This window comes from Lottia gigantea (assembly GCF_000327385.1).
Source record: "Lottia gigantea unplaced genomic scaffold LOTGIsca_94, whole genome shotgun sequence".
Lineage (NCBI taxonomy): Eukaryota > Metazoa > Mollusca > Gastropoda > Lottiidae > Lottia > Lottia gigantea.
Window position 1 is genome coordinate 30,795 of NW_008711065.1, and position 23,469 is coordinate 54,263.

The window sequence follows — 23,469 nt, forward strand, 5'->3', positions numbered from 1 at the left end:
CTCATACCACAGGGACGTCCTTGGGGCAGGCACTGAAAGTAAAAACACAAACTAGAAGTAGAATAGACTAAAGATAAAATAGATTTGCCTACCCTATTTGTATAAATTTTCGCTATGTTTCATGTAATTGTCGTACTATTGAGTGCCTCGAATGCAACATCATCGAATTGATTATATATTTTTAGATCAACGTTTAAGATTGAGTTGGATATGTATATTATATCTTTATTTCCTCCAAATTGAAGATTCATAATGCAGGTACATAAATAGATAATAATGAATACATCAGTAACAGAGTTAGCTGATTCATATTGCAACAACCAAATAAGGCTTTGAGAATAACTGATAATAACATACCATGCCATTCATACCGTTCATATATCGTCGTTCTCGATACAGATCTTGAGCAGATACACTGCAGATAACAACAGCCAAAGCCAAGATAGCAGAAAATATACGAGCCATTCTGAAATTATGATTACATTTAATATTTCGATTGTACAAGTCACAAAGTCAAAACCGATGGGCTCCTGTTTAAATCGCATTCTATAAGTCATCACAATAGACTTTATGTTATTCCTGGCTCTGGCGTCAATATTTCCACGCTAGATTGAGTCTGGTTTGCGGAGTATGAGTGGATAACCACAATAATGAAATATTCTTCCTTACCTGTAAAACTGATACAAGTGAATGAATACCAATCTATAGAGTGTCCACAATATTTATAGTTTAACTCTATCAATTGATCAAATTAATAAATATTTATCTGAGATATACGTGATGAAATCTCGACATAATCTGATGATGGCTGACAACACTACCGACATGTTGAGATTGATTTGATAACTTCATTTGAATATTATGGAGCCGACTGTGGAAAGCGAGGAAACTTCACTTCTCGCCCACGAGAAAGCGAGGAAAAGGAGAGAAATCGAGGGTAAAACAAGGGGAAGAAAAAGGCGAGAAAGCGAGGAAAATTTAGATATAGACCTAAAGTCATTCGAAGCACTCCGTTGATTTGGAAGAAAATGAGGGGAATCAGACAACCAATTCTTGTACTATATCAGAGGCCTACCAAATAGACAAAGACCAACAGTTAAAGCGCGTAGGTATTCCAATATTTAGAGGAAATAAAAGCGAATTAACCAAGTAGTGCACAATTTTAGCTGTAGAGACAGTATTAAAATGCTGCAACTCAGGCAGTACCTAGACGACGAAGCTTTGAAGGCAATAGAAGGTTTTCCAGCTAGTTCCATTGATTATGAAGCTGCTATGAAGAGATTAGATGAAAAGTATGGCGGACTACTTCGACATTTACATGCAGTACAACAAAGGAAACCTGTTAATTTTAATGATGTAAAGGATATAGAAAAATTGTTGATAAATTAAAGCTGTCAATAATTTCAGGCCGTGTAGCGTCGTGTTGTCATACTTCCTCGGGGCCGTGTAGCGTCGTGTCCGCCGTGTCGTCATACTTCCTCGGGGCCATGGTAACACAAATGAGAAAAGTATTCATAGCTAAATGTTGTCCAATCAAAATTGGCCCTACTGTATTGGTAGCAAATTTCATCCAATCAAAATAAATCACTCGTTATGACGCTTTGTTAGCGAACGTACATGTAAACAAAACGAAAGCAGCGTTACATATTTTGATGAATAAATTGTGTAGCTTACCAATCTCATTTCCACGCCCCCAAAACGAAGTGTTGAGGGCTTAGTTTAATACGGGTTAATAAGATCATGTCAAAACCCGTATTCGTAGAAGAATTTCAAAACAATTCGATGTTTTATAGCATACAGGAAAGTTTTCAACAGCCAATATTACACATTACAAAAGATGGGTTACTTTAGAAAAATGTGAAGAAAATTTAGAAACTTTGCATACTTGGTAAGCCACCGAAGTTAGATTACGTAATGAAGCTCAAGAGGAATTAAGTGGCTTATTGTCCCCTACAGTAAAACTTGGTCGTATTCGTACTTTTGCCACTAGTCACAATTATGTTGATAAATGTTATTTATGTAATGACCCCCCCCAGCGTTTGGTAGATTGTCCCCAATTTAATCGTTTACCTGTATCTAAAAGGTGCATCAGGTGACAAAATTGGTTATTCTTTTAGTGTTAAAAAGTGGTCATTGTTTCTTTGAAGCAACTTCATTGCTCGATAAATGTTCCACTCATTGAATTGTTCAGAAGTTCATAGATCGATTACAGAATATATAGGCAAATATAGAGAACCAGTTGTAAGGCTCAATCCGTTAGGATGGACATGTATAGGCTCATGAGATGATTCACAGGTTAACCTTTCCGATAATCATTTTGCTCATATTTTTTTTATAGAATGGAATCGAGGAAACAAATTCGTTGCTTAGGCATATGTGGGAAGTAGAAGTTAGTGGAATGCATTCTGATTCACTATCTATAGCTGACAACAAGCTTTATGTTAAGACAGAGATTCTTTGCGATTTGATAGTGTAGATATTCCTTGAAAAGATAATGAGCCACAGTGAAACAATAAATTTGTCGAGATTAGATAATTCAGAACGTTTGTTAAAAAAATATACCTGAGGTAGCTTCAGAATATTGTAGGATTATTAGAGTTCATATAGATAAAGAGATGTTAAAGAGATTGTGCCATGTAATTTAGATATAAATAAAACTTGGTATTTACCCCATTTTCTTGTGGTAAGGTTGTATAAGGATTCAACTAAAGTTAGGATGCTGCGTCTAAGTTTAATAGTAAGTTTTTAAATGATTGTATCCATGTTGGTCCTAAGTAACTTAGAAAAAAGTCCTGTGCAATAATTGAGTTACCTCCCGTTCGGTTAGTTCGGGTAAGAGTTATCGCTACTTCCGGTTAGTACAGTTTAGATGTGTCAACAAAGGCCGCGATAAACAAAGAGAATTCATATGCAAATAGTGACCTCGATTCACTCAAAGTTAGTAGCCTTCGCTATTTTTTACGTTTGCGCGATGTTCAGATAAGCGGAACAAAGGCGGAACTTTTAGCAAGGGCGACCGGTTTGAGAGATTTGAACGTTCGACCGTTGAGCGAGTTACAAGTCGAAGACTTGGAAAATCAACAAGCCCGTGCCATTGAAAAATTCCGCACACCACTGGGAGAAAAAATACCAGAACCGGAGAGTCTACATGCGAATTGGATGAGCAACACATCAAAGATCCCACCATTTAGACAGGAGGATATATTTCAATATTTGGTGTCTAATAAAATGAGAACATTTGACAGCAAGTGTATGAATGCCAAACGTCAGTTAAAAGTCAAGGTGTTTTTCGAGGATAAACATGTCCACAGTGTTAAATACAACGACATAAACGAACAATGTTCACATTGTTATGTGAAATGTAAAGTTGTTCCATCCTTACTGGTACAGAGAAGCAGAAGCCAGATTATGATGTATGGGTTTGTCAATCTAAAATAAATGGGAATATTCATGCAGCTGGTTGCACATGTTCTGCAGGGAAGGTTTTGTATTCTTTATTAATGAATATGATTGCTGAGTTTACTGGTCATTCCATTTGTTTATGCACATCAATCTTTGACAATGGTGGGTTCATCATAAAAATACACCTGTTAATTTTTTGCATGCCCTTTATCCATTTTACCTCATTACTTACTTAATATTTTTTCTCTTTTTATATTTACAAAGAGGGTGAATCGTGTAACTACATAGCAGCACTATTGTATGCCCTGACAGATATAAGTGAAAGGAAGAAAGATGGGCTTGATGCCTAAACTTCAAATATCTGCAAATGGAATCAGCCAATTTAAGAAAAAGAAAAATGAGTCCGACAACAGTACAGAACCTTGCGTTTAAAAAGTTGCTGCTGATATTACTGAAATGTTTTATGCAAATTTGTATACTGAAGCCGTCATTTCAGTGTATTTGTTGCGAATAAGAATAGATCGCAACTCTCGTGATATGAAACCTATGGCCACTTTTATTGTTCGCAACCATATGTAACTGGTAATTGATGTTCGAGCATCCTAAGTAATAAAGACAACATGATGAGGATATTTATTAAAACAAGGAGAGAACACGGAATGTGATATTCAAACTGTAAGATGTAACAATCCAACACAGATACTTCTACACATCCGAGGCCGACTTAAATCATAAACATGAACAATATAATTGTTTAAGATAGAAAAATAAAAATAAACGTCGTAACTGTACAATATAGATAATATATATCATACTAAATTGATAATATATTCCAGGTAACCACGTTTCAGTTCACCACAGAAAAAACAGGATGGAAGCTAAATGTAAAAGATTATTCGTGTTTATGTTATCACCTGATGTATACAGATATCTGTGCTGGACTCTATTATATTTGTAAATAGTGAAATTGAAAGGGGAAAGAACTAATATATTATGTATATACAATGCTATACACAATAGATCAAAGTAAGATATCGCACTGAGATAACGAGGCAACTAGAAGGGGAAAATCATTTTCGTGTGTTGGAAATCTTCTTGACTGTTCACCCACCCTCAAAATAATAAGTTATTGAATTGAATTGTTCGCTACCAGTGCCATCTTTCCAAATATTGAAATGGCTACTTCTAATTCACATACAATTACAGAAATGACTCCCTATCGTTTATAGTTAATTGTAACATCCAACAAGTATTACCAGCTATGTGGGGTCTCTGAAAGGGTTGCCAAGAAGATTGAGTCTCACCCCCCCCCCCCCCCCTTCCGACCTTTACACTACCAAAAATAATATCGTCCAATTTCCACTCCATGTATTTTCCAGATATTACACAAATGACTTCATACCCTTTATATCTAATTGTAATATCCAACAAATATTATTAGCTATGTGGACTCTTTGAAAGACTGTGGAGTTGACAAATATTGGGTCTTCCAGTAGATCGAATATAAAACGGACCAATACAATAAACTAAGTACTAATGATCCGAGCCACAAAACGAAACAGGAAATAAAAAAACAACATTTTGGCGAAACAAAGAAGCAGCTAATAAACTTTTCACATGATGTTATCAATCAATCATAAGTCAGAGATAATGAAATAATAAATAACTAAAAGTGGTGTTCTGCAAGAGGCTTTTGAATTGACTGTCCATGTTCCAAAACCTTTCCTTATATATTCATAAGTTGCATCTGATCCGTAATTTTTGTAATAACCATGCTTCCGGTCATGGCCTCCAGTGTTGTCATGAATTCAAATAGTAAAAAGTGTAAAAGTAAAAATAATAGTAAATTATATAAACAGTAAAAGTAAAATAGAATCAATGTAGTGAATTAGATGCTCTGTAATTTAAACTAAGAAAAGAACCAACTGTATTATAATTCTGTTTTATTAACTCTATACTCAACATACAGGACAAAGAGGAAGGTAAAAACAAAAAAAGTGACTTAGCTGATCAATTCTAACAGTTCAAGGGAAGTAACTTTATAATTCATCATTTACCCATTATACAACTCCTACTTGTTACCTTGGGATTATGCTACCTCGCTCTGCAAGCTAACAGTTAAATTTCAACTTTAAGAGGAATCGGTCACGTGAACAGAGTAGATATGAAACCGTCTGCATCCTTTAATGATCTCTGAACCGTTGGAAATTGAATGGTGGTAAGCCAATGTCGATGTCCCGGCAAAATTTCACTCCCTTTAACACTTCATCGGTGAGAAAATTAAGAAGCAAAACTGAACTTTTATTTTAAAGACATAACAACAAATAATATCCTGGGCACCGTTTCTCAAAATTTCTTACGACAAACTTGAACATCATGTGACGAAAAACATTATCTTTTACGTTATCAAATAGTTAATTTATACTCGTACGTTATTTCTACGATATTTTGAGAAACGGGTCCGTGTTTACTAATTACGGGAAATAATGGCTAAAAATTCAAGGCTAAAAACAGTAACAGAGGTAATTCCTAATGTATGCACAGTTGGACATTCATAAGAATATATTAGATACATAGTATTTGAAACACTAATTACAATATAACCAGAAATAAACATTTTTAATCTCCAGAACCGTCGACTTAGGCTAAATAACAGTATACAAAAGATATCGGCACAATACATAATTCTAAACACAGTAGTATATGTATCTCTATCACCACCGCATTTTACATAACACTCCCTCTGAAACAAAAAATAAAACATTAGTTACCGAAAGTTCAACCCTACAATTTACCGTTAGACGTATACCTGATCTAAAATTCACAGATTTCGCTTAAAAATCAGTATAAAGTTCGGAAAATACATCCCCTTAGTCCAGTGGTATAGCAAAACCATTGTACATTTTGTGATACAAGCAACAAATTTGTCATACTGCTACTTTTATACATTTTTGGATATGGAGCCACGTAAAATTTCAACATGGCGACCTTCAAAATCTATAACTATTTCTGTCAGCTTTAAACCCGTTCTTGGGTGTCTAATTGTACATTTTGGAGGTCAAGGAATACACTAATTAAGGTTGAATTTCAAAATGGCGACCATCAAAAATCTATAATTGCCAATATTGCCAATCTATGTTTGCTATAAACCCGTTTTTGGTGTCTAATTGTACATTTTAAGGTCAAGGAATCCAATGGTTTATTTTTATACGCCCAAATTATAATGTGGTCGTATATTGTCGCCGCCCCTGTCCGTCCGTAGGTCGGTCCGTCCACAATTTTCTTGTGAACGGAATAAAGACAACAGTTTTTATAACTGATTTGGCTGAAATTTGATGTGATGATTTATATTCATGAGGTCTTTGACAAGTTCGAATTTGACGATCTTTCGTTAAACGGTTTTTGAGTTATTAGAGACGTTTCGCAAACACACGATTACGATTACGATAACGATTTTATAATCGTAAACGTAATCGGCATCGTTATTTGAAAAATGTAGGTTTCGCAAATAAACGATTTTGAAAATTACGATTCATGTCCCAAGACGGGATTCGAACCTGTCGATATATTTCCCGGCATTAGAATATTTGGGGGCTCTGACAGATTTTGTAATATAATATTTTAGGTGGTAGGCCTAGCCTAGGAACACCCAGGTCCTAGGCCTACATCATCATGATTTTCATAAGACTATAGGCCTATTATGTATTATATATATAGCCTATCCTACGTGCGCGCACATACACAGTAGGCCTTCTAATATATATGATACAGACATAGGCCTACATATATGGTTAGACATCACAGGTAGAGACGCTCAATATGCTGAACACAGTGCATGCAGTGTGAGTGTTATCATTGACGTTTTTAGCATAAAATTGATCCCCGGTGAAAACATTTAAAATCAATGTTGAGTCACTATTTTTCGACAGCAATATGAGCTACGGTATCTGAAGTGTTCATATAACTACCAAACCTTGGAATAAATTATCATAAACCTGCACAAAAAGATGGAATATGTGTACATATTTACTTACGATTCTAGGCTCTCTTAAACGTCGTCACGAATGGCGCTGTACGTTAACATTGCCATTCTGGTCATTGCACTAGCCCAACAGCGACAGCAACAACTGTAGGAACTCAGGCTTGAGTTCGTGATAGGCAGAATTTGGCTCTACACAGCATATTGCTGCAGATGTTAGACCTGATAAGTTAAAGGTACTTAAAGTGTTCCATACTGTAACAGACTGTAATACAGTATTTACAACATATTCCGCTTGATAACATCACTGAGTAGCATTGACCTGTCGATCAAACGTTCCATTGCAAAGGAGTGGAAGTTGTCTTTGCCCATTTGAGTACATTTTACGAAGTCTCAACTGCTGGCACAGTACCCCAATGTTGAAAATGGTTCTCCATCCCCTTCAAAACATGCCAAAGTAACTTGAAAGACGTGTACATGGGGTATGACTGATGTCAAGACTAACAAAATATTAGGTTAATATCCTATATTTTACTTTGCCGCCATCTTGAAATTCAAAATGGCGACAGTTGTAAACACTCATTGGAAGATTTCTTGACCACCAAAATGTAAAATAAGGAATGGGTTTACAATTAAGAGCGAGTTTATAGCCGACATAGATCCAGAAATCACCACTTATAGATTGTTGATAGTCGCCATTTTTGGATTTCAACATAATGGCAGTTGTTGCTACTTGAAACATAAACCATTGGATTCCTTTACCCCAAAAATATACAATTAGCTGCTGAGACACAGATTCAGAAATATCAACAACAAAATAGTTTGAATGGTAGCCATTTTGCAATCAAGTGGCTCCATATCCAAAATTGTTCACAACATATTCAAATAATTTTATGCTAAATTTGGTGCTTGAATCACAAAATGCACAATATCTTGATATTTGGGGTCTATGCTATCGTTTCAATGTATCTACCTCTGGTCGACGGGTTTCAGGGCAGAATGTTATCTATTTTGTAAAGAAAATGATACTGTAAAATTACTGTGTTGCTATTTTCAATACTTATAGATTTATAAAGAATGGAAATCACCAATATAACTATTTTTTTCTTAGTAATTAAATAAATAGATAAGTCAATAACCATGCTTTTACTTTCACTTTGGTTTTTACTCGACAGGTAATTATAGCTGACCAATCGTATTGACCGAAATTTACTGCCAAATCAACCGGAAGTAGATATATTGAAACGATGGGTGTAAATTGTTTTAGTATTTTTATTGAACAATAGTTAGATTTGAATGAAGGGGAACACTGAGAGAGATATATAAAAAGGTCTTGTGTGAAGGGAAAATATTCAATTAAACGATTCATATAAGCTTGGGATAATGTTTCATTACGGTAAATGGTAGAAAGTCGTCTGAAGCGGAGGTGGTCGTGACGAGCGTTAACCACCTTCTCATGTATATACTATGTAGATAGAGTCGACTATTGATAGAAACTGATGCCTGTGTTTTAAAGCACCTCACTCAAAGGTTAGAAATAAATTTTGAGTATGACAGCATATGTCGAAAATTTTGTGCAAGTAAAATGTTTATTCGTTTTTTATCTTACTAGGTTATATACCAGTGTGTTTCAACCTTGATCAGTTTATACAAAATTACTCATTACGTATTCGACGTACGGCAGCCTATTCAACAATTTTATCATACGCTGGGTATACGCTTTCCTACATCGCCAATGTGTGACATGGCCATTATGATCTGACGTGTTCTGGTTTAGTTTCTTGACTCATGCCTAAATTATTTTAAATGGACTCAAAAATGTTCAAATCATTGCAAAAAGCTTTACATTTACTGAAATTAGTAATGACTTACTTGATCGTTGTAAATGTTACTAATATTAAAAAATTTCACAAACAGCGACGTTGTCATTGTGGCAGCACACATCCATTGCAGAATATTGAAATATGTTGTCCCTGTAAAAGAGAAATATTTCAGTTCACAACCATTGTATACCTGTCCCCCATATACCTAAAAAAATATTACCATAAGTAACTTTTACATTAACATATACTGAAGCATATTAGGGCCATTCATTTTTTTTTTTGAATTTTCAAGTTAGTATGTTGAATTTTCAAGTTAGTATGTTGAATTTCAAGTTAGTAACTCGAATTTTCAAGTTAGTTACTTGGATTTTCACCTAGTATGTTGAATTTTCAAGTTAGTATGTTGAATTTCAAGTTAGTAACTCGAATTTTCAAGTTAGTTACTTGGATTTTCACCTCGTATGTTGAATTTTCAAGTTAGTATGTTGAATTTAGTAACTTGAATTTTCAAGTTACTAACTTGAAAATTCAAGTTACTAACTTGAAAATTCAACATACTAACTTGAAAATTCAAGTTACTATAACTTGAAAATTCAAGTTTCTAAATTCAACATACCAACTTGAAAATTCAACATACTAACTTGAAAATTCAACATACTAGCTTGAAAATTCAACATACTAGCTTGAAAATTCAAGATACTAACTTGAAAATTCAAGTTACTAACTTGAAAATTGAAGTTACTAACTTGAAAATTCAACATACTAACTTTAAAATTGAACATACTAACTTGAAAATTCAACATACTAACTTGAAAATTCAACATACTAGCTTGAAAATTCAAGATACTAACTTGAAAATTCAACATACTAACTTTAAAATTGAACATACTAACTTGAAAATTCAACATACTAGCTTGAAAATTCAACATACTAACTTGGAAATTCAAGATACTCACTTGAAAATTCAAGTTACTAACTTGAAAATTTAACATACTAACTTGAAAATTCAACATACTAACTTGAAAATTCAACATACTTACTTGAAAATTCAAAAAAAAAAAATTAATGGCCCTAATACGCTTATGTAAACATAGGACTCGCATTAGATAAAACTTTATCGTTAGTGTTTGTTCTAGTATCTAGAAACATTTATTTAAACGACTCTTTACTTAGAAATGAGAAAAAGAAGAAAAATTTTCACTTGTATACCCTGTAAAAAAAGTCCATTTTTGTCAGTAAATTTTTGTAATTTTTGTTTTATTATTATGCATGTCCCAGAATTGTCTGTGGTTTTTAGCGACATACTATTTTTGACGGAAATGCCTTACGGAAAATTATAACAGGATCACTGTAAATTTACGAAAATTATAACAGCATCGCTGTAAATTTGCGAAAATTATAACAGCACCGCTGTAAATTTACGAAAATCATAACAGCATCGCTGTTAATTAATAGAAAAGTATGACATTATAACTGTTAATTTACGAAAAAGTCGTTTGTGTTTATTCAGAACAAATCTGATTGTATATAGTTATTGCCAGTTTGCATAGATTATCTTACAAAAAAAGAAGGACCGTTTCAAAACTGATCCCGCGTGCTTTGTAAAACCGGAGCCCGAAAACAAATCTCAGTGCAAGAAGCAGTAAGTAATTTTTACGGATGAATAACGTTGTTGCTTACTTTATATTTAAGGTAAGTCACTAATATTATATTCTAATATAAACGTATATGTACGCCAAAAAAGTCTTACTGTGGACATTATGCATTTCACAGATTCATTGCCATTGTCAAATTTCCATGTGCTTTGCATTGCAGACTCATATGTCTAGCTATCACACAAAGCACCGATTTAATCTTAGAATATCAAGATTGCCAGCGTTGACTTCTGCAACTTCGTCAGTATATAAATGCTCAGTAGCTGACTGTGAAATGAAAGATGGAGATGAAATATTCTGTCCAATATATCCGTGTAGAAGTTTGTTTAAAGTCCTCATTTTCTTCTCACTTAACAAAAAAACATCACAATTGGACTAAAGATAGCTTCAATCAACAATTTGTTAATGACAATATTACATGCGATTCGGCAGAGACAGAATATTCTGCAATTGACAAAGAATTCACAGATCAGTTTGACGAGACTGAACATGAGGGAGCTGGGGACAATATAGATATCGGAACTAACGAAACCATAACAGATAAGAATGAAGATTTTAGCAAGGATGACTATGAAAGTAATTTAATGACCAGCTTCGCTCTATTTTACTTAAAATTACAGGCTTAGCAATTAATCCCACAGTCCACAATTCAGTTCATAGTCTAAGAAATTGGCAATCTGTATTCCTTAAGTTGGGAAAATATGAAGAAAATGTTAAAAAGGAAACTGGTAAAATAAGGAATTTTCAATATAAGGAATTTTCAATGAGGTAGCAGAACAGCTGCTAGTGGAAATTCAAAATCATAATCTGTTTTTGCATGCAACCGACATAGATGAGAGCCCGTTTTGTTCAACTCATAGTAGGAATATTTATTACAAATCAAAATTTAGACAATATGTTCCTCCAGTAAAAATTGGTCAAAATATTAAAGGTCCTGTTTATAGTTACTATGTGCCTTCAGAAAAAAACCATTGCCTCATTCTTTCAAGACAAATCAGTGTTAGATCAGTATAATAATTCAATTATTATTTTAATCGCAACGAATTGCATGATATTTTTAACGGCACTCATTTCAAAAGCAATCTCATTTTTCAGGATAATTCTCGTATTCAAATTATGCTCTATCAAGATGCCTTTGAATTAGTGAATCCAATAGGTGCAGCAAAAACAAAACATAAGATGATTGGTATTCATTTTACATTAGGCAACTTTTATCCATGGAACGGATCTAAAATGAATACAATCCAGCTTGTTGCACTATGTCGGGACAAGGATTTATCTGAATTCGGTGTTTAAAACTTTCATTACTGAATGCAAACGGTTTGAAAATGAAGGGTTTTTCAATGTAAATGGAATAACAGGTCCTTGTTTTGGTACAGTGATATCTTGTTTAGGGGATAATTTAGGTTCACATTACTCAGGTGGATTTGTGGAAAACTTTTCAGGTGAATATTGGTGCCGATTTTTCCTTTATGCTAAGAGTGAACAAAATATTTTACCTAAAGAAGCTAGAACCATACAAAATTACAAGGACTGTTTGAAATATCTCCTAGACCATCCTGATTTAAAAAAATATAAAAAGGATTAAAAGAGATTCTGTCTAAAATAAATTATCTCACTTTCATGTTTGTTCAGGCCTTCCTCCTTGTATTACACATGATTTATTTGAAGGATTGCTTATGACTTGCATCTTATAATTGATTATTTTGTCAAAGTCAAGTGGCTGACTTACGATTATATAAATAGTCTTATGGGAAAATTCCCATTTAAACTGAATGATGCAAATGATAGCCTCGTACATTGAAACCTCACAATGTCAAATTGTCTGGAAATGCAATGCAATTTGGTCTCTTTTGAGACCTCTTTTTTGCAACAAATGTCCGTAATAGAACAGATCCTGTATGGAGTCTATTACTATCTCTCCAGGAAATTAGTTTGAGACAAATCAGTTACATGGAGGAATTGATCTTAGTTTTTATGAGAGAACGTAAACGTTTGTTCCCCCAAGTCAGCTTAACGCCAAAACATCATTATGTGCACCATTATCCTTTATTGACTCTGCAATATGGTCCTCTAATTAGAGTTTGGTCAATGAGAATGGAATCAAAACATTTCAAGCGTTGTGTACGAAGGTTTCAAAATTTCAAAAATATAGGATACACCCTATCTGACAGCAATTGTTGCAAGCATATTATTCTAGTGTTTGTCTATTTGACAATGACCTTTTTACACAAAATGCAACCTCTTTTAATTTGGAGGACTATAATAGTACTGTACAGAATAGTATAAAAAGTAGCAAAATAGCTATGGAAAGTTCTCTCATCTGTGACAGTATTGTTTATAGGGGTATTACCTAATCCTAGAATGACCATCTTTTTTTATTGGACACTTCTGACCTTTTTCAAATTGGTAAGATAATATTTTATTTAGTGAAGGACAATGAACCATATTGCATTGTTGAAATGTTTCAGGCTATTCGCTTGCCTAAGTTTGGAGAGTATAAGTTAAAACCAGTAAATGTCAACTGCTTTAAACTGTTAAAATTCTCTCATGACATGTTTGATTATTATCCGTTACCTACATAATTGGAATTTAGGGTCACTTGCATAGTTTTAAAACACATTGTACCAATAAGATCATAAATAGTTCTGGTCTAAACTTTATTTACATATATTTCTTAATGTACCTGTATACTCCTGTTAAACAGACTGCTTCTTTTTAAACTTAATGTAAGCTTTATAACCGAATAAGTATTTTGAGGTTTTTTCTCTTTTTATTATACTATTATTCTATGGTTACACTTCTTCTTCCCTTTGGTTATTTTTCACTCTTCCTCTATAGTTAATTACAATACATTTTATACTGGACCTGACAATACTTTTAATATATAGCTCAGCCAATACTGAGGATGATGACAACAGTATGGTGTTTGTGTCTAATTCATGAACATAAATACAAATAAACAAGATTAACAGATTAATATATACACAGATTAAAATACGTATAGTTATAGTTAAACTAACTTTATTATGCAACAGAGTTGTTGTCGATTAAGATACGTATAGTTATAGTTAAACTAACTTTGTTATGCAACAGAGTTGTTGTCGATTAAAATACGTATAGTTATAGTTAAACTAACTTTATTATGCAACAGAGTTGTTGTCGATTAAGATACGTATAGTTATACTTAAACTAACTTTGTTATGCAACAGAGTTGTTGTCGATTAAAATACGTATAGTTATAGTTAAACTAACTTTATTATGCAACAGAGTTGTTGTCGATTAAAATACGTATAGTTATAGTTAAACTAACTTTATTATGCAACAGAGTTGTTGTCGATTAAAATACGTATAGTTATAGTTAAACCAACTTTGTTATGCAACAGAGTTGTTGTCGATTGAAATACGTATAGTTATAGTTAAACTAACTTTGTTATGCAACAGAGTTGTAGTCGATTAAAATACGTATAGTTATAGTTAAACTAACTTTGTTATGCAACAGAGTTGTTGTCGATTAAGATACGTATAGTTATAGTTAAACTAACTTTATTATGCAACAGAGTTGTTGTCGATTAAAATACGTATAGTTATAGTTAAACTAACTTTATTATGCAACAGAGTTGTTATCGATTAAGATACGTATAGTTATAGTTAAACTAACTTTGTTATGCAACAGAGTTGTTGTCGATTAAAATACGTATAGTTATAGTTAAACTAACTTTGTTATGCAACAGAGTTGTTGTCGATTAAAATACGTATAGTTATAGTTAAACTAACTTTATTATGCAACAGAGTTGTTGTCGATTAAAATACGTATAGTTATAGTTAAACTAACTTTATTATGCAACAGAGTTGTTGTCGATTAAAATACGTATAGTTATAGTTAAACTAACTTTATTATGCAACAGAGTTGTTGTCGATTAAAATACGTATAGTTATAGTTAAACTAACTTTGTTAAGCAACAGAGTTGTTGTCGATTAAAATACGTATAGTTATAGTTAAACTAACTTTATTATGCAACAGAGTTGTTATCGATTAAAATACGTATAGTTATAGTTAAACTAGCTTTGTTATGCAACAGAGTTGTTGTCGATTAAAATACGTATAGTTATAGTAAAACTAACTTTGTTATGCAACAGAGTTGTTGTCGATTAAAATACGTATAGTTATAGTTAAACTAACTTTGTTATGCAGCAGAGTTGTTGTCGATTAAAATACGTATAGTTATAGTTAAACTAGCTTTGTTATGCAACAGAGTTGTTGTCGATTAAAATACGTATAGTTATAGTTAAACTAACTTTGTTATGCAACAGAGTTGTTGTCGATTAAAATACGTATAGTTATAGTTAAACTAACTTTATTATGCAACAGAGTTGTTGTCGATTAAAATACGTATAGTTATAGTTAAACTAACTTTGTTATGCAACAGAGTTGTTGTCGATTAAAATACGTATAGTTATAGTTAAACTAACTTTGTTATGCAACAGAGTTGTTGTCGATTAAAATACGTATAGTTATAGTTAAACTAACTTTATTATGCAACAGAGTTGTTGTCGATTAAAATACGTATAGTTATAGTTAAACTAACTTTGTTATGCAACAGAGTTGTTGTCGATTAAAATACGTATAGTTATAGTTAAACTAACTTTGTTATGCAACAGAGTTGTTGTCGATTAAAATACGTATAGTTATAGTTAAACTAACTTTGTTATGCAGCAGAGTTGTTGTCGATTAAAATACGTATAGTTATAGTTAAACTAACTTTGTTATGCAACAGAGTTGTTGTCGATTAAAATACGTATAGTTATAGTTAAACTAACTTTGTTATGCAGCAGAGTTGTTGTCGATTAAAATACGTATAGTTATAGTTAAACTAACTTTGTTATGCAGCAGAGTTGTTGTCGATTAAAATACGTATAGTTATAGTTAAACTAACTTTGTTATGCAACAGAGTTGTTGTCGATTAAAATACGTATAGTTATAGTTAAACTAACTTTGTTATGCAGCAGAGTTGTTGTCGATTAAAATACGTATAGTTATAGTTAAACTAACTTTGTTATGCAGCAGAGTTGTTGTCGATTAAAATACGTATAGTTATAGTTAAACTAACTTTGTTATGCAGCAGAGTTGTTGTCGATTAAAATACGTATAGTTATAGTTAAACTAACTTTGTTATGCAACAGAGTTGTTGTCGATTAAAATACGTATAGTTATAGTTAAACTAACTTTATTATGCAGCAGAGTTGTTGTCGATTAAAATACGTATAGTTATAGTTAAACTAACTTTGTTATGCAACAGAGTTGTTGTCGATTAAGATACGTATAGTTATAGTTAAACTAACTTTGTTATGCAACAGAGTTGTTGTCGATTAAAATACGTATAGTTATAGTTAAACTAACTTTGTTATGCAACAGAGTTGTTGTCGATTAAAATACGTTTAGTTATATTTAAACTAACTTTGTTATGCAACAGAGTTGTTGTCGATTAAAATACGTATAGTTATAGTTAAACTAACTTTGTTATGCAGCAGAGTTGTTGTCGATTAATATACGTATAGTTATAGTTAAACTAACTTTATTATGCAACAGAGTTGTTATCGATTAAGATACGTATAGTTATAGTTAAACTAACTTTATTATGCAACAGAGTTGTTATCGATTAAGATACGTATAGTTATAGTTAAACTAACTTTGTTATGCAACAGAGTTGTTGTCGATTAAAATACGTATAGTTATATTTAAACTAACTTTGTTATGCAGCAGAGTTGTTGTCGATTAAAATACGTATAGTTATATTTAAACTAACTTTGTTATGCAGCAGAGTTGTTGTCGATTAAAATACGTATAGTTATAGTTAAACTAACTTTGTTAAGCGACAGAGTTGTTGTCGATTAAAATACGTATAGTTATATTTAAACTAACTTTGTTATGCAGCAGAGTTGTTGTCGATTAAAATACGTATAGTTATAGTTAGTTAAACTAACTTTGTTAAGCGACAGATTTGTTGTCGATTAAAATACGTATAGTTATAGTTAAACTAACTTTGTTAAGCGACAGAGTTGTTGTCGATTAAAATACGTATAGTTATAGTTAAACTAATTTTGTTATGCAACAGAGTTGTTGTCGATTAAAATACGTATAGTTATAGTTAGTTAAACTAACTTTGTTAAGCGACAGAGTTGTTGTCGATTAAAATACGTATAGTTATAGTTAAGCTAACTTTGTTATGCAACAGAGTTGTTGTCGATTAAAATACGTATAGTCATAGTTAAACTAGCTTTGTTATGCAACAGAGTTGTTGTCGATTAAAATACGTATAGTTATAGTTAAACTAACTTTGTTATGCAGCAGAGTTGTTGTCGATTAAAATACGTATAGTTATAGTTAAACTAACTTTGTTATGCAACAGAGTTGTTGTCGATTAAAATACGTATAGTTATAGTTAAACTAACTTTGTTATGCAACAGAGTTGTTGTCGATTAAAATACGTATAGTTATAGTTAAACTAACTTTGTTATGCAGCAGAGTTGTTGTCGATTAAAATACGTATAGTTATAGTTAAACTAACTTTGTTAAGCAACAGAGTTGTTATCGATTAAAATACGTATAGTTATAGTTAAACTAGCTTTATTATGCAACAGAGTTGTTGTCGATTAAGATACGTATAGTTATAGTTAAACTAACTTTATTATGCAACAGAGTTGTTGTCGATTGAAATACGTATAGTTATAGTTAAACTAACTTAGTTATGCAACAGAGTTGTTGTCGATTAAAATACGTATAGTTATATTTAAGCTAATTTTGTTACACCTATTGATTTGAAAAAAGAATTTTCATAATAAAAGCATATAAAGAATCAGCCTCGTTAAAAATGACAGTCTCAAAGTTTGTCAACAAGTGAATATATTTTCATCTTTTGGACTTACCAGGTGCTAAGATTGAAGAATAGAATCCCTTTTAAGATGATATACGAATTGAACTAAGTAATTGTTCATAAAGCACTATATTTACATTTCTACTATCACTCCCTTCAATAAACCAGTTAGCCAAACCGGCGTTTATTTTCCAATAACTGTAGTTTGTCACGTGACAATACATCGAAAACGAAAACAAGGATTGACCAAACTTTTTTACCTGGAGTTGGAAAGCGATTTTGAAAGGGTTTCTAACAAGTATTTTAAATCAAGCCATATTAACAGATTCCGTTTTTTATTAGAAGAAATAAAGTGTTAATTTTGCACTTGATTTGAAACATTGGTAGACTAAGTTTGAAGAGAGAAATGATGCCTGTTCAAGTCGCCGTTAGCCGATTGACTGGAATTTCCTTCGTTCTATAAATAGACTGTACAGGGAGAGAATATCAAACATACGTAAAGAAGACTACACTTTTATTCAATACTTTTATTTTGAGCACACTGTATAAAATTGAAATAAAATCATGATTGTTCTGCAATATATCAAACCACCCCTAATATCGTTATGAAAATATCGCTGAAAATTTATGACACGCCCTCTTAATTGTTTTAACGTTGTCAACATTGGGCGTATGAATACTATAAACAAAACAAAAATGACGTAAATTTCCGTCTGCTAAACCAATGCCTCACTACTATTAGCTCCCTATCAGATTGGTTCCATTTAAAATTACAATATTGACCATAATAATATGGATTATGGAACATTTGATCTGGAATTATCACCAGTAATTGATTCAGATGATTTGCTGGCTGCTCTGGAACTGGACTATATAATAGATTCAGATGAAAACATAGACAAAATCACTGTCACTGCCCCTCAGTCTCAGTCTAGTGTCACTGCCAGTTTGACCCAGGAAATTCAACCAGCAGTTCATAGTGCAGATGCAGAGACAGACAGAGCTAGGTCATCTGATGAAAAGATCTCAGCTGTTATAAACACTGAAGATGCCAAAACATTTTCTACTGATAATTCTATACATAAACGATTCAAAAGTATTGACGATGTAAAAAAATTTGAAGCTTTGAACCAATCTGAAGCAACAAGAAAAAATACACGATGGGCTTTAGGAATTTTTGAAGGTACTGAACATATTAAATAAATTAAATAATATACAGGCTTTGATAATAAGCAGATTACTCTTATATTTAAATCTATATTACAAAAAAGACACAACCAGGTTGTAATCAATTATTGATCGGTAGCCTGTCGCCAATAATCAAGCTCAAATTAGTAATAGATACCCAACCCTTATACAATATAATTACGATTCCAACACTTCTGCCATCTGTTGGCACATTTTAATGGTTTCTTTTCCAGAATGGCATGTTGAAACTTATGGAACAAAGGCTGCTTGGGATCGGAATTATTAGATCCACAGATTTTAGCAAAAAAGCTGTCAAAATTCTATTGCAGTGCAAAGCCAAAGGAAATTTAAAAGAGAGTTGAAGTATTGGGTGCATCTTTAGCTCATAATTACCATAAAAATACAATGAAAAATATTAGAGCAGCATTAAATAGACATTTATCAGATATAAACTCAGAAATTGATATTGTTAATGACAGATGCTTCAAGATACCAAATCGAGTTTTAGATGGTCTCTTAAAATCTCAAATGAGAGATGGAACGTCAAGAGCTACCAAACACAAAGATATTATTGAAGTTGTTGATTTACAAATGATTCATAAATATTTCGACAATACTGCACACATCAACCCTATAGCTTTACGCCAATATGTTTGGTATATGATTGCCCTACATTTTGTAACCAGGGGGCTTGAATTTCATTATCAGCTCAATTCAAATTCTTTTGGCTTTGCACTTGATGCAAAAGGACACGAGTATGCTTACTTAAAACATGAAACGCAAGAAAAAAGTATCAGGGGGGGGGGGGGCACAAATTCTAATGAAGTTCAACAAACAGATAAGAGAATGTATGCCACTGGTGATAACAACTGCCCAGTAAAACTCCTAAAACTCTTCTTATCAAAAACAAAAACAACTGCCACATCATTATTCAATCACATAATAAAAGATGCTATCAAAACTCCAACAAGTCATGAAACATGGTACAACAACAAATCATTAGGAAAAAATAGTTTTAGGTCATTTATGTCAGACATTTGCAATGCTTCCAAAGTATCAAAAAAATACACAGCACATTGCTTACGAGCTACAGCCATTCAACACATGAATGATACTGGTTTTGGAACAAGGCAAATTATGTTCATGTCTGGTCATAAATCCGAGGCATCCATAAGAAGTTACAATCGTTTCTGTTCACCCGATCAAAAAAGGGCAATCAGTGATTCATTAAGTTCCATTGTATCAGGCAATCTAAATCAAACGTCTGTGGTCCAACAGCAAGCACCATGTACTCTTTCTGCTCCGCCATTGTTAGATCTCGTGTCCATGAACAACAACAATCCCGACTCGTACCGTCCAGGCATACACACAACGTCATCCACAAATGATATCACATTTACCGGTAATTACAATTCTGGTGCCGGTATCCTATGTCATTCATCATTTAGCAAGTTGGTAGTGAATTGTGATACGAATTTATATGATGAATTTTTCAAGAATTGTAAGTTATAACTTATTCTGCTAAATGGGGTGTTGCATCTCCATCTAGTTGATGAAGGTCTCTTTTTAACATGATGTGTATAATAAACCATGGCCCTTGTTCGTTCGAATATGTGCAAATCGATTTACACATAATTTTTATTTTACCATTGAACATTGGTCTCACTAGCATTATTGGTGTGTAAAGGCTAATGCTGCTATCCTAGCAAAATTTCTCTCAAATCACACTGCAAAATATACTCTCCTCAATTGCTGCTGTCTTAATCATGAGACTTAGGTCAATCTCAAGAATCGACTGAAATAAGTGTTTTATCACCTCTACAATCACCAACATCATCAAGTTCAAAGAGCATTTCATCTCCATCTCCGTCTCATCCCACCATACAAATTCTATGGAATAAAATCCCAGCAAATATTATTCAGACCTTCGAAGACGAAGAATTACTAAATAAGAAAAAAAGATGCTTGTTAGTGAAGGTTTTGTGGGAAGACATCAATCAAAACAACCATCGAATTTCTAGAAAAATCCTTCGAGAGGTTTCTGTCAGAGTTGCTTGGACGTCAAGTCTTCTCCAGGATCATGTCAACTGAATGAAAATGAACTGAAGGAGTTAGTTTTTGAAGGGTGAACTGAGGGATGTGGAAAAAAATGGAAACTATGATCAGTACATAATATGAGGATCAGAGAACTGATCTGATGGCCAAAGATACCAGCATAAGCATGGTGAAAGCCAGGTGGCCTTTTCTATTCAAAAGTGAATACTTTTTGAAACACTTTGAACTGCTATCCAATGCTGATTTAATGAAGTTGTTTGTTCAATTGGGGAACTTCAGAGTACAAGAGTCTATAATTACCTTAATGACCAGAACGCCTCGTACAATCTTTCTGAATTACAAGATTTACAATCAAAGCCTAATGTAACCTGGTCTTATGTGATGCTTGTGATGATCTTCAAAGAAGATCTAAAAGAATTGATAGTATGTCAGGTATGCTATAAAGCTATTTTAAAACAGTAGGCCTTGACATACACTTAGATTATCTTATGGGTAGATGCACGAGTCCTATAACGAGCAAGTACGGTGATGGAAAGTTGAAAAGAACTTTGAAAGTTGAGCTGAATGTTTCATTTTATTTTATGTTTTATATTTCATATCAGGCACAGGATAATAAGTATTTAACTGATTTTTATTTCAGGATTCATTAAAGACAGAAAAACTTCCGTGCGCACCCTGCATAGTTGCTATTGGTAGGTACTTTTACTTTTTAATCTTGATTGAGATTACATTTGGCTTTATGAATTAAGAAATACAAGCTTAAAATTCATTCAGGGTTTACTGCTCTTTTTCATCCACCAGATTATGTTGAGAGTGTAATCAAAGATCTACAGTTTCCAGCAGCATTAGTTAATAAGCAATATATTGATCAAATGTCATGCTTCATATCTGAGAGGGACATTGTAATTGACATCTATAATGTAGGGTCATCTCAATACATTGATACATTCATGTGACAATCTAAACATTTTGATTGTATCTTCCATTCCATCAATATATTCATGCTTCTAAATATATTTGGATAGTGATAAAGAGGCTGTCAACATGTCTTTCAGTGTCAATGGCCATGCAATTTGCAGCCTTTTTTTATTTATATAATTATGTTTTCCTAAAAAAAGTAATGAATACATTGGATGCTTTCCAAAGGTAAGTAACATTAGTCTCTCTTCCTCTCTTTACTTTCAACCAGACAGCTTTGATTTTTTGACGATCCTATTTTTTTTATTATATATGAAGAAGTAATATCTTTTACTTTTCACTTAATATGTTATGTTTTTCTTAAAATATAATTACTAGTAGATTTTCAGAAAATCCTTCAGTTATAGCCAATAGCTTGTCCAAACAAAAGTAGGATCTATGTGTAATGAGTTCTGAAAATATCATAAAAACCTACAGGTTGTTTGATGCTACAATTCAGTTTATTAAGGATTTGAATATTACAGCGCATTATGGACTGTATCAAAACAATTTTGTGAATGGAGCGTAAAATATATATTGGTCTATTGCAGGTTTATTTTGAAGTTAAGGTAAGATAATTCATTTACTCCTAAAAATAATAAGAGGTTTAGTTTAAATGACCAATTACTCAAATTTGCTGCAGACCTAGCTAAGTATGAGACATACTCGGAATGTGATATATCAGCTATCGAATGACACTTCAATGGTTTACCTTTTTGTCTGCCCACATTTCCATGGGGAAGTAATTTGTCGTTGGTACTTACTTCTGTTGGTCCATCCGTCCATAATTCTTATAGGGCTATTGTTTTTATCTGATCTTAAAGATGGTTCCCTTATTTTTATTTATGAAAATGAAAATACTAATACTTATATGATAAGTAGAGGTGTTCCAATGACTTTGAAAATATCAGTTTGTCTCACAATGGTTTTAATTAATTCATAATTAGCTCAATAAGAAGAGAATTCCAATGAGTGACTGATGTGTTTATCCAGACTGTACATACATGGACATTTATGATTGGTTTAAACTCTTAATTATATGCAATAAGAACATAATGATATGATTAAGAATACATGATAATTCAATAAAAACACCATTTAATCAAATAGCTTGCTAAATTTGACACTAAATATAAGGAAACCCATCTTTAAGGAAACTTGATAATTATGTATATATATTATTGAATTGGGTGAATGATTGAAAAAGATATGTATCTAACTGTAGAGATAATCGCCCAACAAATCTGCCCATTCCCAGTTCCTCCGATGGATGTAATGATTGGACTGTATGTTGGAACTTGGTTTAAGGCCATTCACATTTCATTGCAGTTGCTCAGACTCATTTTGAAGTCACTAGTTTTGAAGAATTTACGCCATTACGAAAGCTCATTTGCTTTTATAATGTAGCAACCTCCATGGAAAAGGACATATCATGTCTGGCCCAAAAAACCAGTCCCATCATCCCCTCTGAATAAAATGTCAAAGGAAATGGATAGGGTCAGATTTGGAGGGCTATACAGATTAATAAAATAATA

The 23,469-nt window shown here is 32.7% G+C and overlaps 2 protein-coding genes across 2 annotated transcripts in view; both read left to right on the plus strand.

Annotated features, from left to right (window-relative positions):
* Nucleotides 1–1,185: 1,185 nt before the first annotated feature.
* On the plus strand, nt 1,186–4,364 carry LOTGIDRAFT_170136 (hypothetical protein; the record flags this gene model as incomplete). The annotated part of the gene is made up of 3 exons (XM_009068784.1): nt 1,186–1,356; nt 2,980–3,384; nt 4,239–4,364. The coding sequence occupies 3 exons, from the start codon at nt 1,186–1,188 to the stop codon at nt 4,362–4,364; spliced, it is 702 nt and encodes a 233-aa protein (XP_009067032.1).
* Nucleotides 4,365–9,809: 5,445 nt separating this feature from the next.
* LOTGIDRAFT_134981 (hypothetical protein) overlaps nt 9,810–23,469 on the plus strand; it is a gene marked incomplete at both ends in the record, with an annotated part of 46,764 nt that continues 33,104 nt past the window's right edge. Inside the window, one exon of the mRNA XM_009068785.1 lies at nt 9,810–10,172. Coding sequence (XP_009067033.1) covers nt 9,810–10,172 — 363 coding nt within the window. The remainder of the gene's footprint in view (nt 10,173–23,469) is intronic.